The sequence below is a fragment of the Xenopus laevis genome, chromosome 6S (genome assembly GCF_017654675.1).
Source record: "Xenopus laevis strain J_2021 chromosome 6S, Xenopus_laevis_v10.1, whole genome shotgun sequence".
Lineage (NCBI taxonomy): Eukaryota > Metazoa > Chordata > Amphibia > Anura > Pipidae > Xenopus > Xenopus laevis.
This window is the reverse complement of record NC_054382.1, coordinates 104459232-104475907: the sequence shown is the minus strand read 5'-3', so window position 1 is coordinate 104475907 and position 16676 is coordinate 104459232. Positions and strand designations below refer to the sequence as shown.

Below are 16676 nucleotides of genomic sequence, written 5' to 3'. Positions count from 1 at the left end.
GACAGTTCAAAGGTACAATCCAAATTGTGATGGAGCCACATCTGCACAGTAGCAAAAGGGGAAGGATGTAGCATGTCCTAGTTCTGGGATCACATCACATCGATTGTCTGGAAGGAGTTTTTACAATGACAGTTTTGCATATTAAATAGAATACATTCTGGTTTTAAACAAGCACTGCCTCCATGTTAATAAGTAAATGGTGAATTAAATCCATTAAGCCAGTGTAAAACAGGGAAGAGCAACGCTTCCAGTGCCCGTGTGTAATATTATTGTATCATCGTTAAGACAGAAGACAAACACAAGGCAAGATCTTTTGCTCAATATTGGACTGATTTACACATTATCCCAGGGAATGAGACCTGGGAATGTGTAATAGGTAATTGCAGTTTTTGTTTTCCCAAATGAGACTTATTCCACAGAATGAATGATTATTATCAACTTGTCCTATAATATAATGGATGGGGTGCAATTTGAAAAAGCCAATCCCTCTTTGATGTCTGCTTAAAGAATGATTTATAAAAGCATCCTCATAAGGCTTAAACATTTTCACCATAAGGGCTTTTGCACGCTGCCTACTACAAAGTAACAGTGATTGAAATAAAGCCAATTGATTTTCAGCGACAGCAGCAGTAAGTGCTGTGAGCCATTTAGAACTGACAATTATTTTTTAAATAAACAACCTGGCACATTGTGGGTTATAAGCAGGCACACACGGCTAATTATGTTTCTTTCTATTGCCTATTACAGTTACGGGATCCATTATCCGTAAACCAATTATCCATAAAGCTCTGAATTACAGAAAGGCCGTCTCCCATAGACTCCATTAAAATCAAATAATCCACATTTATAAAAATAATTTCCTTTTTCTCTGTAATAATAAAACAGTACCTTGAGCTTGATTCAAACTAAGATATCATTTAATCCTTATTGGAAACAAATCATCTTATTTATACATGATTTTCTAGTAGACTTAAGGTATGAAGATCCAAATTACAGAAATATCCGTTATCTGGAAAACCCCAGGTTCCGAGCATTCTGGATAGGGGTCCCATACAAGTACTACTGCCTGGTGTCTGTGAAGGCATTTATCAGTAATGATTTGGTTTTCAAAGCAGGGAGCTGTTATCCAGAATGTTCAGAATCTAGGGGTTTCCAGATAAGGGATCTTTCTGTAATTTGGATCACCTTAGCTCAATTCTACTAAAAAATTATATAGGATTGTTTTGCCTCCAATCAGGTTTAATTGTATCTTAGTTGGGATAAAGTACAAGGTACTGTTTTATTATTAGAGAGAAAAAGGAAATAACTTTTAAAACTTTGGATTATTTGAATAAAATTGAGGCTATGGGAGACAGCCTTCCCATAGTTTGGAGCTTTCTGGTTAATGGGTTTCCGGATAACAGATCCCATACCAGTTCATTGATTTAAATGAATTACTAAGGGTTTTGCGTGATTCTGCAACAGAATCTGGCAGGGCAAAATGTAAAACATAAACATTGTGTAAAACATGTCACCCTATTAAAACTGACAAGCATAACACGTTCTTGCTGAAATCAACTCTGCAGTTTGTATGTGAGAATCTGCTGGTGCTGGTGTGGCTGGGGGCTTAATAAAAATATTATTTCTGCAAGCACTACCAGACGTATTAATACCACACCTTCTATACATCCATGGGGTTAAATATCTGCCTGCTTGACCTTTGGTAGTAAAAGGTCCCTTGGTGTTGCACGGCCCACATGGGAAACCTCATTCATGATTTCTTGTCAATGGGAGACTTGTGAACGTCACTTTCAGTTAAGGTGTCATTTACGTCACTAAAGAGGCAATAAATATCCGAGAACATAATTGGATGTAAGAGTCATTGTTGTAATAGCAAACTCTGCCCATTGCTCTGAAGAGCCATTATTTATTCATTGAGCAGAGGAGTTACACGCAACAGTTGTCAAGAAAGCGTCAGCTTATTAGGCAAGATCTGCGTGATCCCCGAAGAAAGTCTAAGCTATAAAACCTGGGTTCAAGACTTCTGTTTGTAGAGAATTATTTCACACTATGACAGCACCTTAAGGACGAAAAGCTAAAAACATCACAAGGAGGCACAACATCACTTACCTTTCATGCTACAGTGGGACATAACCCCAGCAGCAGCCAAGCACCTTCCCAGGGAGACTAGACGGTCTCTGCCTCTGTCAGCAAGTAAGATGAACTTTTTTGCTGTGTGCGTAAATCACATATTTATCATGTATTTATATCCATGTGACACTTCACAATATGCACACAGTAAGCAAATGCTTTATGAGTCCTTGTAAGAATTACTGATGTGCAGAACTTGTTGAATGTATTCTTTAGATACTGGGACCATATATTAACTATGCAGCGGAAATGGTAGTGACTTATTTTATCCCATGATGTTGTTCCTTATTGTTCCTTGTACAGTATCTGTTTGTTATAGAAAGCTGACGTTCTTTCAGTTTAAATACATGTAAAACTCACCATGCTTGAGTACCAAGGAAACTAACTCTGTCCTCTGTTCCTTCTCCCCAATTTCCCTTTTTTTGTTTCTTTTCCTTCTCACTGCCCTTTTCCTTGTGCCGTTCCCCTCCAGTTTAGGGATCCCCTGTGCTTCAGTTTTATCTGAGCTTCGATCTTTGGAGTGTAATATGAAGTTCCAGCTGTGGGTGTCTACAGGAATCCTACTGGTGTCTCTCCTCCCCTGTCATGAGTGCCGAGCTCTTAGTAAATCCCCAGAATCTTCTCCTGGAGCTCCCCTGCCTGCTCTGTCCAATTCCCAGCCCTTTTTACTCCGCATGGGAGAAGAGTATTTCCTACGCCTAGGCAATATCCAGAAGTATTCCCCAAGCTTGATTGCAGCCAACCAGCTTCCCGAGGCATCTGCCGGTAACTTTGTGAGAGCTGTACAGCAACTGCAGGCTCAGCAGTGGAGCAGCCAGCCGGGGCAGAGAGCTGCAGCTTTGGATGGAGCAGACAGCCCTTACAGTGCTCAGGAAGAGCCCACAGAAAGAGCAAAGCGTGCAGAAGAGCCTCCCATTTCCCTGGATCTGACTTTTCACTTGCTCCGTGAAGTCTTAGAAATGGCAAGAGCTGAGCAAATAGCCCAGCAAGCTCACAGCAACCGGAAACTCATGGACATCATTGGAAAATAGCACAGGTCTCCCTACCAAAGAGTTCTCTGCATTTAGCACAAACGGTGATGTACCATAAAGCTGCCCTGAAACCATCTGTTTTATTTTTTTTACTGCTTCAAAGTCGCAGGTTGTGCATATTAACCCCTTTGCTGCCAGAGGAGCCAGCACTGACCCTGTCCTGAGCATGGTGTTCCTGGTTCCTCGGGAAGCGATAAAGTGTTCCCAGACTACATTTGTTTTTTTCAGCATGCACAGGGTATATTTGACTGCAGTGAAAGGCAACAGATGTAGTTTGTAAATATATCCTTTTTTATTTTATTTTACAGTCACAGGTTATTCTTGTGGTATATTTCCTGAGAAACACCCATTTGGTGAGGGTTGCATTTTAAAGTCTTAAGGGATAAGCTTAATCTCTCGAAACCTAAGGGGGTTTTCCTCTGGGAGGGGAAAGAATTGTTGTAATTTATTTTGCATCAAAGTTTATTGTATACATTTCCATAATAAAACATCTATTCAGCATTGGTGCAACTTGGGTGTGTAACATAACATCTAATATCTATATTTTTAAATAAAATCTACAAAGCTTTATGTGTTTATTATAGTTTTTTTGGTTAGAAGGTGTGCTGTACATTTCTCCACAATTTTGTATGGAAAGAGATGGTCCTAAATTTTGAGCTGAACAGAGAATGACTCTCTTGCACCCACATACATGAAATACGTCATAACAAAATACTTTTGTTCATGTTAAAGCCCCACCAACAAGATTAGGAAGGAGTGACACGAGGTTCTATGGAATAAGTGACTCGTATTGAATTGTAGACATCCAATTCACAAACACTGAAAGTTTGGTAGTGTTGCTGCCCTTGCTACAAATGATGGAAAAGACACACAGAGAGTTAGACAACAGACAAGTGATGATCATGGCCACTCATTTAAGAGGCCTTTTGGCAGATTTTCCTCACTGATTTTCCTTGAGGAGTGGAGTGTTATAGTCGCACAGTATCTCTGTATGAGGTATGGAGAATATGAAGAGTTCTGTATAGCCACATCTGGAAGCTAAAATGGTTTATGGTGTACGCCACTAATGACATAGGCAGAAGGTTTGGTATGGACCTGTGCAGATTTCCAGATGCAGAAGAAGTATCATGTTAAGAAATAAAATAAAATACAATCACAACAGGGATGAAGAATATCCCAGTGGGATCCACCAGTGCAGAGTTGCATGTGTCACTTAGAGAGTCTCGGATGAGCCTAAGAGTTATTTAGGTACAGTATTGAGCCAAGTGAAGGAGAAGACATGTTTTGCATCAGCTGGGCTATCTGGTTGGTTTGCCCCTGTCTGCTCCTGTGCTTCTCCCTGGACAGATACAACAGTTTCATTCTGAAAGGAAAAGATAGAAGCATGAGTTAGACAGTGTGGGGACATTGCTGACTGTTTATTGAGTTAATTTAGTCTTTTAGGAACCCATTGTCCTTAAACATTCACCATTGTCTTACTGGAACCCCATGACAACTGTAACAGATGTTCCTCCCTACTAGTAAAGTAACCCCCCTTATTAAAACAGTAATACATATTCCATGACTTCTCCTTGTGAGAAACCATTAACATCTTAGAAGGAATTATTGAAGGGACCAAGAGGACTGCCAACCAAGCTCCCCACTATTATATAAAGGCCAAACAATCTCTTCCCTTTATTATTCATGAGGCTAACCCGTCTCTACTCTTTCTGTTTTCTCTGCTGACATGGACATGCTGAATACTGGTTGAATATTATGGGAGCATTAGTTCAACAAGAGCAATAAATCAGTCTCTCTATATCTCCTCTTATCAGGATCCCAGTGATCTCAATTGCAACTGATCATGATTGCAGTGTATCATACTACAGTCTACCTTTCATGCATCAAATTACATATATACATATATATAGGTGGGTTACCTTTGCAAACGAATATATTCCCACAGGGATTAACTAGATGCTATTCATTATATTAAACAAGCAAAAACAACTGAACTCTGTCTGAGACAGAAAGAATTGCACACAAACATGGAATGAGGATTTTTTTACACGTGGGCTGGCTTACAATGAATGCACCAGTCAGCTTAGGTTGCCCTTTATTTTTCCTAGCATCTTCATAATAGAGTCTGGGTGGTTAACTAAACAATCGCAGACAGCAATGTCTTAGTGTCAGTATTATGGAGCTGGAACGCCATTATGGGCTCTCCAGCTAATAGAATTATACATCCCATCTGTGGATAATGGAAGTTGTAGTTCTACAATAGCTTTCAGGCCCAAGTTGATCCTCTCCTCTTCATGAAGCACAGCCCCATAATATCACTCCCACTGAAATATAAATGTGACTATATTTCTCCTACTTTTGAAATGGTTTATGTAGTTTGAACCAGAGGTGACTTTTTAAACCCTCATCATTTTCAGAGTTTCCGTCTGTCATGTGACACATGTGACACTATTAAGGACTTTTTATTACTCTTGACACCAGTAAGCACCTTTGAAAAGCGTGGATTTTTCAGGTTATTTGTTGCTGGTCTATACTCTCAGGGATTGGGTGTACATGCTTGAATAGTTTTGTGTAGTTTTCTGTTGCATCAATGATCTAGTGTCCATCCTTCAATTCATTAAAATCACTTGATTCTGCCCAAATATTTTCCTTCCACCTTCACTTCTCACAAATTCTTCCTTCTCCCTCCCTGCTCCATATCTAGAAAATGCCAGATTCTCTACACCAGTGATCCCCAACCAGTGGCTCATGAGCCCCATGTTGCTCTCCAACCCCTTGGATGTTGCTCTCAGTGGCCTTAAAGCAGGTGCTTATTTTTGAGTTCCTGGCTTGAAGGCAAGCTTTAGTTGCATAAAAACCATGTGTATTGCCAAACAGAGGATCCTGTAGGCTGCAAGCCAACATAGAGGCTATAAGCCAACCACAGCCCATATTTGGCACCACAGGAACATTTTTCAAGCTTATGTTGCTCTCCAACTTTTTTTACATTTCAATGTGTCTCTCGGGTAAAAAAGGTTGGGGACCCCTGCTCTACAACAACCACTGCTAGGTGTAATTTCTCCCTTCATTTTAATCTCAGTTGACACAATTGCATAATTGTACCCTTTTCTGCACCACCCCCATTTATACTTTCATTCTCTCTACTTGCACCCCCACAGTGTGTCTACCTTTACAGTACAGTTATATACCCATGGGGTCCCTTTAAATGGGTTTTAACCACACATAGTGTGAAATGAACAACAATGGTAAAATCAAAATATTCCCCATTTGTAACAGAAGGAAGTCACACACAAATATTCTCATTTCCAAGCTGAATAGCCCACCGACCAACCATATGGATACAGTATATTGTCAGATGTGATATATAACACTGCTGTTCTTATTAATGGGCTGAAAGATGGGTCTGGAAGTGGAAATGAGATGATTTTTGCACCATTTCCAATATAGCGATGTAACACACGTGAACAGATTTTGAAGCAATTGCTTGTCTGCCCTAGCTGCAACTACCCCATGCCCCTGCTCCAGCTGTTCTAAGATGCACTGCGACTGTGCCGATATTGGAATGAACCCGTCCCCAAATATATTTTCATAGACTGTGATCAAACACATGTTTACTGCATTGCTAAAGAACCAATCATTTGAAATGATTTGACTTAAGAACAGACAGCACCCTCTTAGTTCCCTCATTGCCCCCAAAAGTGAATTACAGTGTCCCCTGTGTCACAACACATGCAGAATCAGAGCTTTATTCCCAAAATGTATAGGAAGGGGTCCCACACAAATACAAATGGAAGCATTAGTGATGTACCTTTGTGGACAGTGTCACTATACCAAGGCCTGTAGAGCTCTGTGACCCATATAGCCTTTACAGAAGCAGCATCAGACTGGAGGGGTCCAGGGACCATGGGGCTGCCACCTTACTGGCCCCCAACCCCCCCAGGCGCTCCTGCCTTAACCATGAGGCCCCACAACCCCTTTCCGCCCTCTATTTCTCCTGTTGAATACAGTGTTTTCTCTTTTTCAGGTCGTGATTGGATCCGGGGGAGGTCAGGGGACAGCATCTAGCAGTGATCCTCAACCAGTGGCTCATGAGCAATATGAATTTTGCCCTCAGTGGCCTCAAAGCTTATCCTCAAATGCATATTTTTGAATTCCTGGCTTGGAGGCAAATTTGATTGCATAAAAAAACAAGTGTAATACCAAACAGAGCCTCCTGTAAGCTGTCAGTCTACTTAGGGGCTAGCAAATAGCCAATCACAGTATTTTTTGTCAACCCAGGGGCCTTTTTCATGCTTGTGTTGCTCCCCAACTGTTTTTTCCATTTGAATGTGGCTCATGGGTAAAAAAGGTTGGGGACCCCCTAGGGTTTCAGTAGGAGGGGGTCTGGATTGGGAGAGCCCACTGGGGTTTTTACTGGCATCCTGCCAAGTCCGACCCTGTACAGAAGTAGATAGAACCTACCTGTCAGGTTCAAAATTGAAGAGGTGCCAATGCTACCTTAATCACCCAACCTTCCTACCCATAAATGCAACTCTGTAGGCCTATGTGTGGGACACAGCCTCTCCTATATGGACTAACTTAAAACACCTCTGTAATGTACAATATCACCCCTAACAGTGTTTCAAATTTGGGGGCCTGTGTCACTATAATATGAAAGGATTAAATAATGGCTCAGAATCTGAATAATAAGTATGTTTTCTAAGTTCAGTTAATGTCATAAATATGCTTTATGTTCAGCAATAATTTTTAAATAAAAATATTTGGATGGTAAAAGACAGAACTTTTTTATACTATTAGGGCCGGTTTTAAGATAAGAGATAGGACATATAGATAAAAGTACCAAGGACATATTACACTGTGTAATATATTTCTGTATATACATTAGGGATGCCAACCTTCCAACCAGAGTGGATGCAGAAAATTATAGTCTAACCACAGCTGGAGGGTTCCAGGATGAACATTACTGATTTATACATTTTCCACCCTTTTTTGATGGGGGCTGCAACTTTCCTTCATTGCCAAAGGCCCTCTATTCTCTGAATCTGGCCTGAACCTGTGAGGTACAGTATCTGGAGGTTTAAAGCATTGCTAAGTGCAGGAACGGCTATATCATTAGTTATTGTCTTTCCAGGCTTCCTTTTGTGTTCAGCATAAAGAAATCCCCACAAATCCAAGATGTGCTGTGTTATCTATCATGGGAAATAAATCTGAGCTAATTGAAACTCCATACATTTCGAAGCAGAACTATTGTTCTAACGCAGTTATTTATGTTAGTTGTTTACTTCTATCTCATTATTTTATGGGTTAAACATACAATTTCTAAACAGGATAGAAAATTATAAAAAAAAAAGTTGCAGTAATTTAGAAAATGCAGTTTAAACTATAAATCGACTGCGATATATCTATATATATATATATATATATATATATCTATATATGTATATATATATATATATATATATACATACTGTATAGTTTTGTAATACCCAATGTGATACAATTTTGTTGTAGATATTAAGATATTTCCAACTCTATTTTTAGTTCCTGATACATTTCTTATATATACATATATGCTGGTGTAGCAGAACTAGCTCATTATGTGACACATTGTGCTATTTTGTACATTAGTGAGGCGGCACTCAGAAAACTTAAACTGAGAATTTATTTGTCACTGCCACGGGAGAAAAGAAACTGCGCTTCGGCTTTTAAGCCATAAATGCAACGCATTTCTAAATGGAGGAACAGATAGGGGTCACTGTGCTTGAAATACATGCTAATACACTCTCATTTACTCCCTCTCTTATGCTTTGCTCCATCCTCATAATTCCCCTACTGAGTTTAGAATTATTTGCAAAGAAATCTATTGTGCTTCATGACCAAAATGCCCCTAAAAATGTGCATATGCATTGCGTGTTAAGAAAGATGTGGCAATATTCTGGCATAGTTTTGTACTATATAACTACAGTATAGAGGAAACTGTTACCAAGAAAATCTGTCATAATCTATATCATACCAATAAATACAACTAGGGATATATGCCATCTGTTGTTGCTACTGAGATAGTAACCTATAGAAGCTAAATAAACATGATTACATGCTATAGGTTATTAGAGCAAGGCTAACGTTGCACCTTTTATTACATAACCCTTGCATTTTGGCATAATTGAAATGTTAAATGCAAGCAGGCTTTACAAACTGTATAAACCTATACACTTATAAGATGCACCTTGGGCAATGGTTGGTTCAGGCTGCATTCTGCATCTTGCACTGGATTAAGAATATGGTGCCTCCCACAAACCAGGATTTAAACTCCTCCATGTCGGTTTATATACATAATTGCTATGCTTTTTGGTAAAACATATAATTCAGCATATCAGGGTAATGGCCAGGTTATCATGTATTTATTAGCTGTGGGTCTGCATGAACTTCATTCCTAGTGGAAATAATAGTTTTCTGCAACAACCTAGTAGGCTAAATCATGTCTGTTATACCAAAAATCAAGAAAAAAGCCTGAACGAGACCCTCCTTGGCTGGATCAAGAAAAAATAAATAAAGCAGCCACTGCATTTATGTCTCAAAGGGATGAGTACATGCAGATAACAGTACTAGGGCTAATGGAATGTCTTGCCCTTTCCTGGACCAGTAACATCTCATTCACTTTGAGATGGTTCTCTGCCTAATCCTCAGATATTATACCTCCTTTCCTTATACCCTTGTCCTGTCTCAGTGCTGCTGTTAAAGGAACAGTAACAACAAAAAATAAAAGTGTTTTGAAGTAATGAAAATATAATGTACTGTTGTGCTGCACTGGTACACCTGATTAGTTTGCTTCAGATACTCTCCTATAGTGTATACACAAGCTGCTGTGTAGCCATGGGGGCAGCCATTCAAAGCCGAAAAAGGAGAAAAGGCACAGGATACACATATGCCATATTTGTGCACCAGGAGTCCATTAGCATTAGACTCTAATTGACAGGCTGAGGATGGAACAATCAGGTTGGCAAAACAGTCAGGTTTAGGAACTTCAACTAACAATTACTTACAAAAACAAACCTCTCAGCAAAAGAAATCAGCATGACCTATAGGTAACTTTTAATGTACATTCATATTTTAAAATGTAGTTTTTTAGTGTCAGTATCACTTTAAAAAAATGTAGGTCTCTATAAAAATATAGTGCCTACAAAATTTCATATGTAAAACCCTGCTTCATGCAAATAACCCATTTTCATAATAATATTTTTAAGTATTATGTGCCATTGGGTAATCCTAAATAGAAAATTGCCATTTTAAGAATTAAGGGCCACCATCTGAGATCCTACAATTCATGGTGCACACAAATAAACCATTCATGTTAGGTCACATGAGCCAATTAACAGATTTCTGTCTTTTGCTTCCTGTTACAGATAGAGCTGCAGTAATTCTGGTCAGGTGATCTCTGAGGCAGCACACAGACCATCAGGAAATGGTGGCTCAAGGTAAAAGATGTAAAAGGGCAATATTTACTGATATATATTCTAGTTTGGTAAGATTTTTTTAATATGCCACTTAATATAATATAAACTATCTGTTGCTTAAGAATTCATTTTGGGGTTATAGTTTTCCTTTAAACAATGTTGGCACACCCATGTTAACTGATAAGGGTTGTTACTTTTTTGCTGCACAAGACATGTTTGGTTGAACATTCCTGTATCATGGTTAGTAATGAACGAATCTGTCCCGTTTTGCTTCGCCAAACAACTTTTTCTCACTCCAAATGCATTAAAGTCAATGGCCATTTTTTCTTATGGCGACTTTTTTGTCTCAACAACAATTTTGTCTCTGTGACTCTTTCGTCTCTGCGACTTTTTTCGTCCAAAAGTCAATGGGCGTCAAAATATGTTTTACGAGTGACAATTTTTACACACGAGACAATTTTCTCTCACTCCAAACACATTAAAGTCAATGGGTGTTTTTCTTATGGCGGCAAATATTTTACATTTTGCCACAGTTTCGTGAAAACATATGCAGGCGGCGAAGTACGTAATTTGGCCGTGAATTCATGGTGCATACATTCGCTCATCACTAATAACAAACAGGCTGAAGATGGGAGAGGAAGGCAGTGAAAGAAAGTGTACCACTGTGTTATTTCTAGGACTTTCCAGGACCTGGATTTTATTATGCAGGGACATTTAAAATCAAGCTATTTTATTATGGGCCTGCAGCAAAACATGCCAGAATCAGAATTGTGATGTTGAAAAGACACTGATATTGGAAATGTAGGTTATTACCTGTAATTAAAGCATCTGCCAGACAAGTTAGACCCCTCATCGGATCAGCTGTTAGATTTGTACATCATATAAAAAAGGTTATACTGCTCCTTTACATTAGGGTTTTTATGAAGGCAAAGGGAATTATATATGACTTGTTTACTAAATTCAAGGATATCTCCATAACTGACAGATGCTTAGCACAAAAGTTATTGCTTGGTAAGGCCAAACACTCTACTGTTTTTAGCATCACCATGTCCCTGGGGGCACTGTTTCATTGCAATTTAGAGATGCCATTTCTTTGAACTTTGCAGAAAATGCAATATTGCAGCTCCCATTCATGTTAATGAACAGACATATGAAAGGTTAGAAATAACCTGAACTTCATAGCTTACGGTAAATGGGGAATATTTTCTCCCTTAAGATATGAAAGTCGCACTTTCCTCTGTACAAGTGGGAATTTTCTTTCAAGCATCACAGCATTTCAGGGCAGATGGATATACAACAGATATGTTAATGAAATGTTCCTTCGAGGGTTGAGTATTTCTCACTTCAATAGTGCCCAATTGAGTCGCTGAACACACTTTTATATGGATAACTTCATTTCTTTTTTAATAATATCCATTTACTACATCCCAATAAGAACCTTATCTAATTTTGTCCTATTTAACAACCGTCTATTCTTTCTATCTGTATGAGCAGTACTGTTTTTCCAAAGCTCTTTTAAAATGTATTATCGACAAGTGACTTTTATAAATTTCTGCTTTATTACATTTTTATAAATGGTCTCACAGGTCACACCTGGTCAGTGAACTTCAGACTCTCACATATCTGTGGCTTTTTGCTTATCCTTCATTAGGAGGTTAATGCTTTTTATTTGCAAGTGAAACACATGAAGATTTGTTTCTTGTAAAGAAGTCAGACAGAAATATATCATATATCATCATATTGTCATGGAACTGTAATTAACTAGTTTTACAAAACGCTGCTGAGAAGGATAACTAATCCTGACTTGTTCAATAATACAACGACAGCATCATCTTATTTTCAATGCATTGTCTAATTTGCACTAGGTAATATAATTGCAGGAACCTTTCTTACCGTTTACTCCAATAGGCTTGTTCCCTGAATTGTCCTGGGTGCTTAGGGTGCTTAGGATTTAGTGGCTTTTGCTCACCAAAGCAAAAAGCAACTGAATTTACAGCAGTTTGGCATGTTAGAATGAGAGTCACAAAGTGAGCTGAAGTTGAGGTCTGCCAGCAGTTAATCCAAACCCACTGCCAATCTAGGGAAGGCTAACAAACTCTTTTGGGGGACATGATCATATATAAATGCAGCACTTATTGATACAATCTTCTAGCGCCTTCACATAAATGGGGTGTATTTTTCAAAGGACTGGTTGCCACCGTTCCCCATAGAAGAACTGCACAGCTCTCTAATTTATAGGATTTTAAGAGATCTCCTCTGATGAAATGTACTGTAGCATACTGTATGCCCTAGTGAGCAGCTTTTAGATTTGGTGAGCCAACCTTGGCCAACCTCTTGACCAGGAATGTTCCTGTGATCCTAAACATGTCCAACCCCTTTCCCATAGGCTAATTTTTCGCAATAAGAGGCCAGACTTGTTTATAAAGGTTCCTTGCAGATCAAAGAGGCTTGTTTTGCAACCCAATTATCTTTCTGTAAAGTCATGTAAGATGGTACAGAACTGTATTTTTTCAGACAATTTTAATGCCAACTGTATTATAGCTTGAAATAAGTGAGCCTAGGTTTCTTAATAGGGTAAACTATGAAGCTGTGGTGGATAAAAGACTGAGAGCCTTTGTTACAGACTAAGAGGTAGAAATGGAAAGTGTAGGGGTTGGATGTAGGATGGTTGGTATCGCAAGCCATCCTACAACAAGTCTGTATGAGATAAGCAGTATTATAATGTCAGTATTATAAGTATTATTATTTATTATTAGCAGTATTATAAGTACTCAACACCAATTTAGGTAGGTGCATCCAATGGGTAATGTACACTAATAATTGTAGGGCTACTGTAAGGGGGGTACAGTGTACACTTCAGTCAAGGTCCCAGTGTCAGAAGGCGGCTTCAAGATGGAAAAGAGTGATTTTGGCATAACTGTGGAGTAGTTTGGGCAGATCAGGTGCCTTTCTTTTCTTCATTGAGGCCCCTATTTAATCTGTTGTCATGGCCCACCACCCAGGAAATATAGAGAATAAAGACCTAATGGATTAAAACAGTAAAAACTCACCAGTAAACATATTGAGTTCAGCCATGGGGAGCAGAATATTGTAGAGGTGAAAAAAGGCTTGCACCCCCAGGCTGAATAAAACTGTATAAAATATTTTTTATTTAAGCAACATGTTCACCTAAGAGCATTTTGCCTTCATGGCACTTGAGAGGCCTGGAACATATAAGGCGTTTAGGTAAATATAAATACAGTTATTTCTTTTTAATTTTTTTCATCTCTATGGCCCACCACCCATGAGGGCCAGGTGACCAGTGGGATAAAATTGATGCCTCGAGTGGGCCCTACTACCTTAATAGTATGGGGCATTATGACTACTGATGATGACCCTGAATAATCTAAAAGAAAACACACACACAATATTTAAAGGAACAGTAACACCCAAAATGGATAATGTTTTAACGTAAAATATTGCCAAATAATGTTGCACTGGTAAAACTGGTGGGTTTGATTCAGAAAGACAACTATAGTTTATATAAACAAGCGGGGGGGTTGTAAAAAAGAGAAAATGCACAGGAAACATAGCAGATAATGGGTCAGCTCTGTAAAATACAGTGGGAAACTAACCAGCTTATCTTTTATCTGCTTTGTAACTTGTGCCTTTTCTAATTTTTTCAGTTTGAACAGGATACAGGAGCTTGTTTATATAAATAATAGTAGTGTTTCTGAAGCAAACTGAGCACTAGCGCAGAAAGACTCCTATAGGTGTTATTAGAGTCTTAAAGGATATCTGAGAGTGTTTTTTTTTTTTTGCAGGGCAACAATACATTATATTGTAATTACTTTAAAACTTTAAAATTACTGTGCAACTAAAACTTGATCATGATCTCTGTTCATTCAGGTTTTTATCTGCTTTAATCCTCTAAGTGCCATTAATTTAAGACTCTATGGCACCCGCCACACTGGTGCCTTATACTCTGTGTTTCGGCTCTTTCAGTTTATGATGCCTATTTTTTTTGACTAGTGTCATAGATCAAAGGACTGAGAACTAGCACAGAAAGGGTTAAAGCTATTTAAGGCATAGCAACTCCTGTAGATGTTATTAGAGTCTTAAAGGGAGATATCTGTACGGGTGGCAGAGTAGTGTTTGTTTTTATTTTTTGAACAACTTTTCAAGGGGCTTGTTGATTGAAAGAGGAAGGGGAATATATTATTTGAAGCAGCAGCAAAGGGCATTATTGGCAAGAAGATTAATTGTGTCAGCAGTGTGAAAAGGAAAATGATTGCCGGCTTAATGTGGATAATCATTTAAAAACCTGACTTGCCAAGAAAAGCAAAGCAAAATCCATGAACCAGGGTCTAAAGATTTAAAGGGCATTGTTTAAATCCTGACTGAATCGTGCTATTAAAGTACTTTTATTTGTAACATCATTTTTTGCTGAAATCCTTACAATCGACACACACCTCTAGATGTCACTCCCTCAAAACATGTTTCCCAGCTCCTGCTGAATCTTAATATTGAGAAGAACGCTCTGTTGTTTTGCATACTGCACAGCTGAAAGCCTGTATGAAATTCCAACTATAACTCCATAGACAAATTGCAAATATCAAAAGGATCATTTGTGAAGCACAGGGTCGGGTGCAAAGGCCAAAAAACAATTGCAATTGGGACACCAGGGGCCCACCCAAAAATCTTAGACCTGGGGCCCACCAAAAGACCTTAGATCAGGGGCCCACTCTCAGTACTATTATAATTCCTCTACCTACTCAACCTCTATTCTGCTAGTCTCTATTCTTTACATGCTATAATCTATTATTCCATCTATTTAGTCTCTTTGTTCTCAAAGAAATAGGGACTGGCCATGAAATAGGCCAAATGTTTTGAAGCAGGAGGGCCCACTGACAATTGGGCCCATCGGGAGTTTTCCTGGTATCCCTGTGGGCCAATCCAACACTGCAATTCGCCCTGTGGGTGGACTTCTAGAGGTGCAGGTCCTTGTGCTCTGGAAAGGAATGTAGAACAAGAATCTGTGCTTATTGCATGAATACAGCACGACCTGCATCAGTGGCACTGTACTCATAAGGGTCAGGCTAGAGGAGGCACCTAGGAAGACCCCCTACCTTTCCCCTAACTTGTGTGATAAATTGCCAGCCAGTGTCGGAACTGGCCCGGCAGGATACCGGGAAAAAACCCGGTGAGCCCCGACCCTTAACGGCCCCCGCCGGGCCAGTCCCCTCTCCCTCTTATTTTTTTCTGGGCGCCATGCAGTGCCATCTGCGCATGCATGCGGCAACAGTTCATTCATTCACACAGGCACGCTCGTCGTATCATAGTAGGGGGGCGGGGTCAGAGGGGGCCCTGGACATTAGTCCTGGTGGGCCCCGGGCCCCCCATTCCGACCCGGTTGCCAGCAGAGGGAGAGTGCAGTGAGAGTGCAAAATAGCCTTGTGTTTACGCCTGCATATGATAAACACATTTAAGGAGTTAAAGATACAATAAAGCATTTAGTGGGCAGAATAGATATATGAACTAGTTCTTTTCTTCCATACTTAGGTCTTTGGTTCAAATAAAGTTGCATTGTTTGAAGCGGTTATGTGCAGTAAAGGCACATTCTGCTGCCTGGGAAACAGAAAAATACTTTTTTAAAAATAAATATGGCTGAACTTATTGAACGAGTCTAAAGGTTCGGCATCTTTATAACAGTAATGAGTCTGGCCTACAAAGTTGTCACAGGAGTTTCTCATCTTGGATTTTGTTAGGAGTGTCTGTGACACACACATGCTCAGTGGGCTCTGAGCAGCTGTTAAGAAGCCAAGCTTAGGGGTTTGTTACAAATCATCAACCAGAAAATGAGGTTGACCTGCAATATAAACTGATGCTACAGGGCTGATTAATACATTGTGATGCTAATTGTGCTGGTTTCTGTGCTGACATGGGCCAATAATCTGAATTATTTACTACTCAACCTTATATTGTGACATTTATATTATATATATATATATATATATATATATATATATATATATATATTTATATTCACTATATTGCAAGTTGCTTCGTAAGCTCAGTAAGT

At 39.2% G+C, this 16676-nt stretch overlaps 2 protein-coding genes across 3 annotated transcripts in view; one reads left to right on the top strand and one right to left on the bottom strand.

Moving 5' to 3' along the window:
• Positions 1 to 1851: 1851 nt before the first annotated feature.
• Positions 1852 to 3729, top strand: crh.S (corticotropin releasing hormone S homeolog). 2 transcript variants are annotated; one of them, XM_041567058.1, is made up of 2 exons: positions 1852 to 2193; positions 2603 to 3729. In XM_041567058.1, the coding sequence occupies exon 2, from the start codon at positions 2658 to 2660 to the stop codon at positions 3159 to 3161; it is 504 nt and encodes a 167-aa protein (XP_041422992.1). In that variant the 5' UTR covers positions 1852 to 2193; positions 2603 to 2657; the 3' UTR covers positions 3162 to 3729.
• trim55.S (tripartite motif containing 55 S homeolog) overlaps positions 3432 to 16676 on the bottom strand; it is a 55456-nt gene continuing 42211 nt past the window's right edge. Inside the window, exon 9 of the mRNA XM_018223761.2 lies at positions 3432 to 4524. Within this exon, the coding sequence (XP_018079250.1) occupies positions 4402 to 4524 (123 nt within the window). The 3' untranslated portion in view covers positions 3432 to 4401. The remainder of the gene's footprint in view (positions 4525 to 16676) is intronic.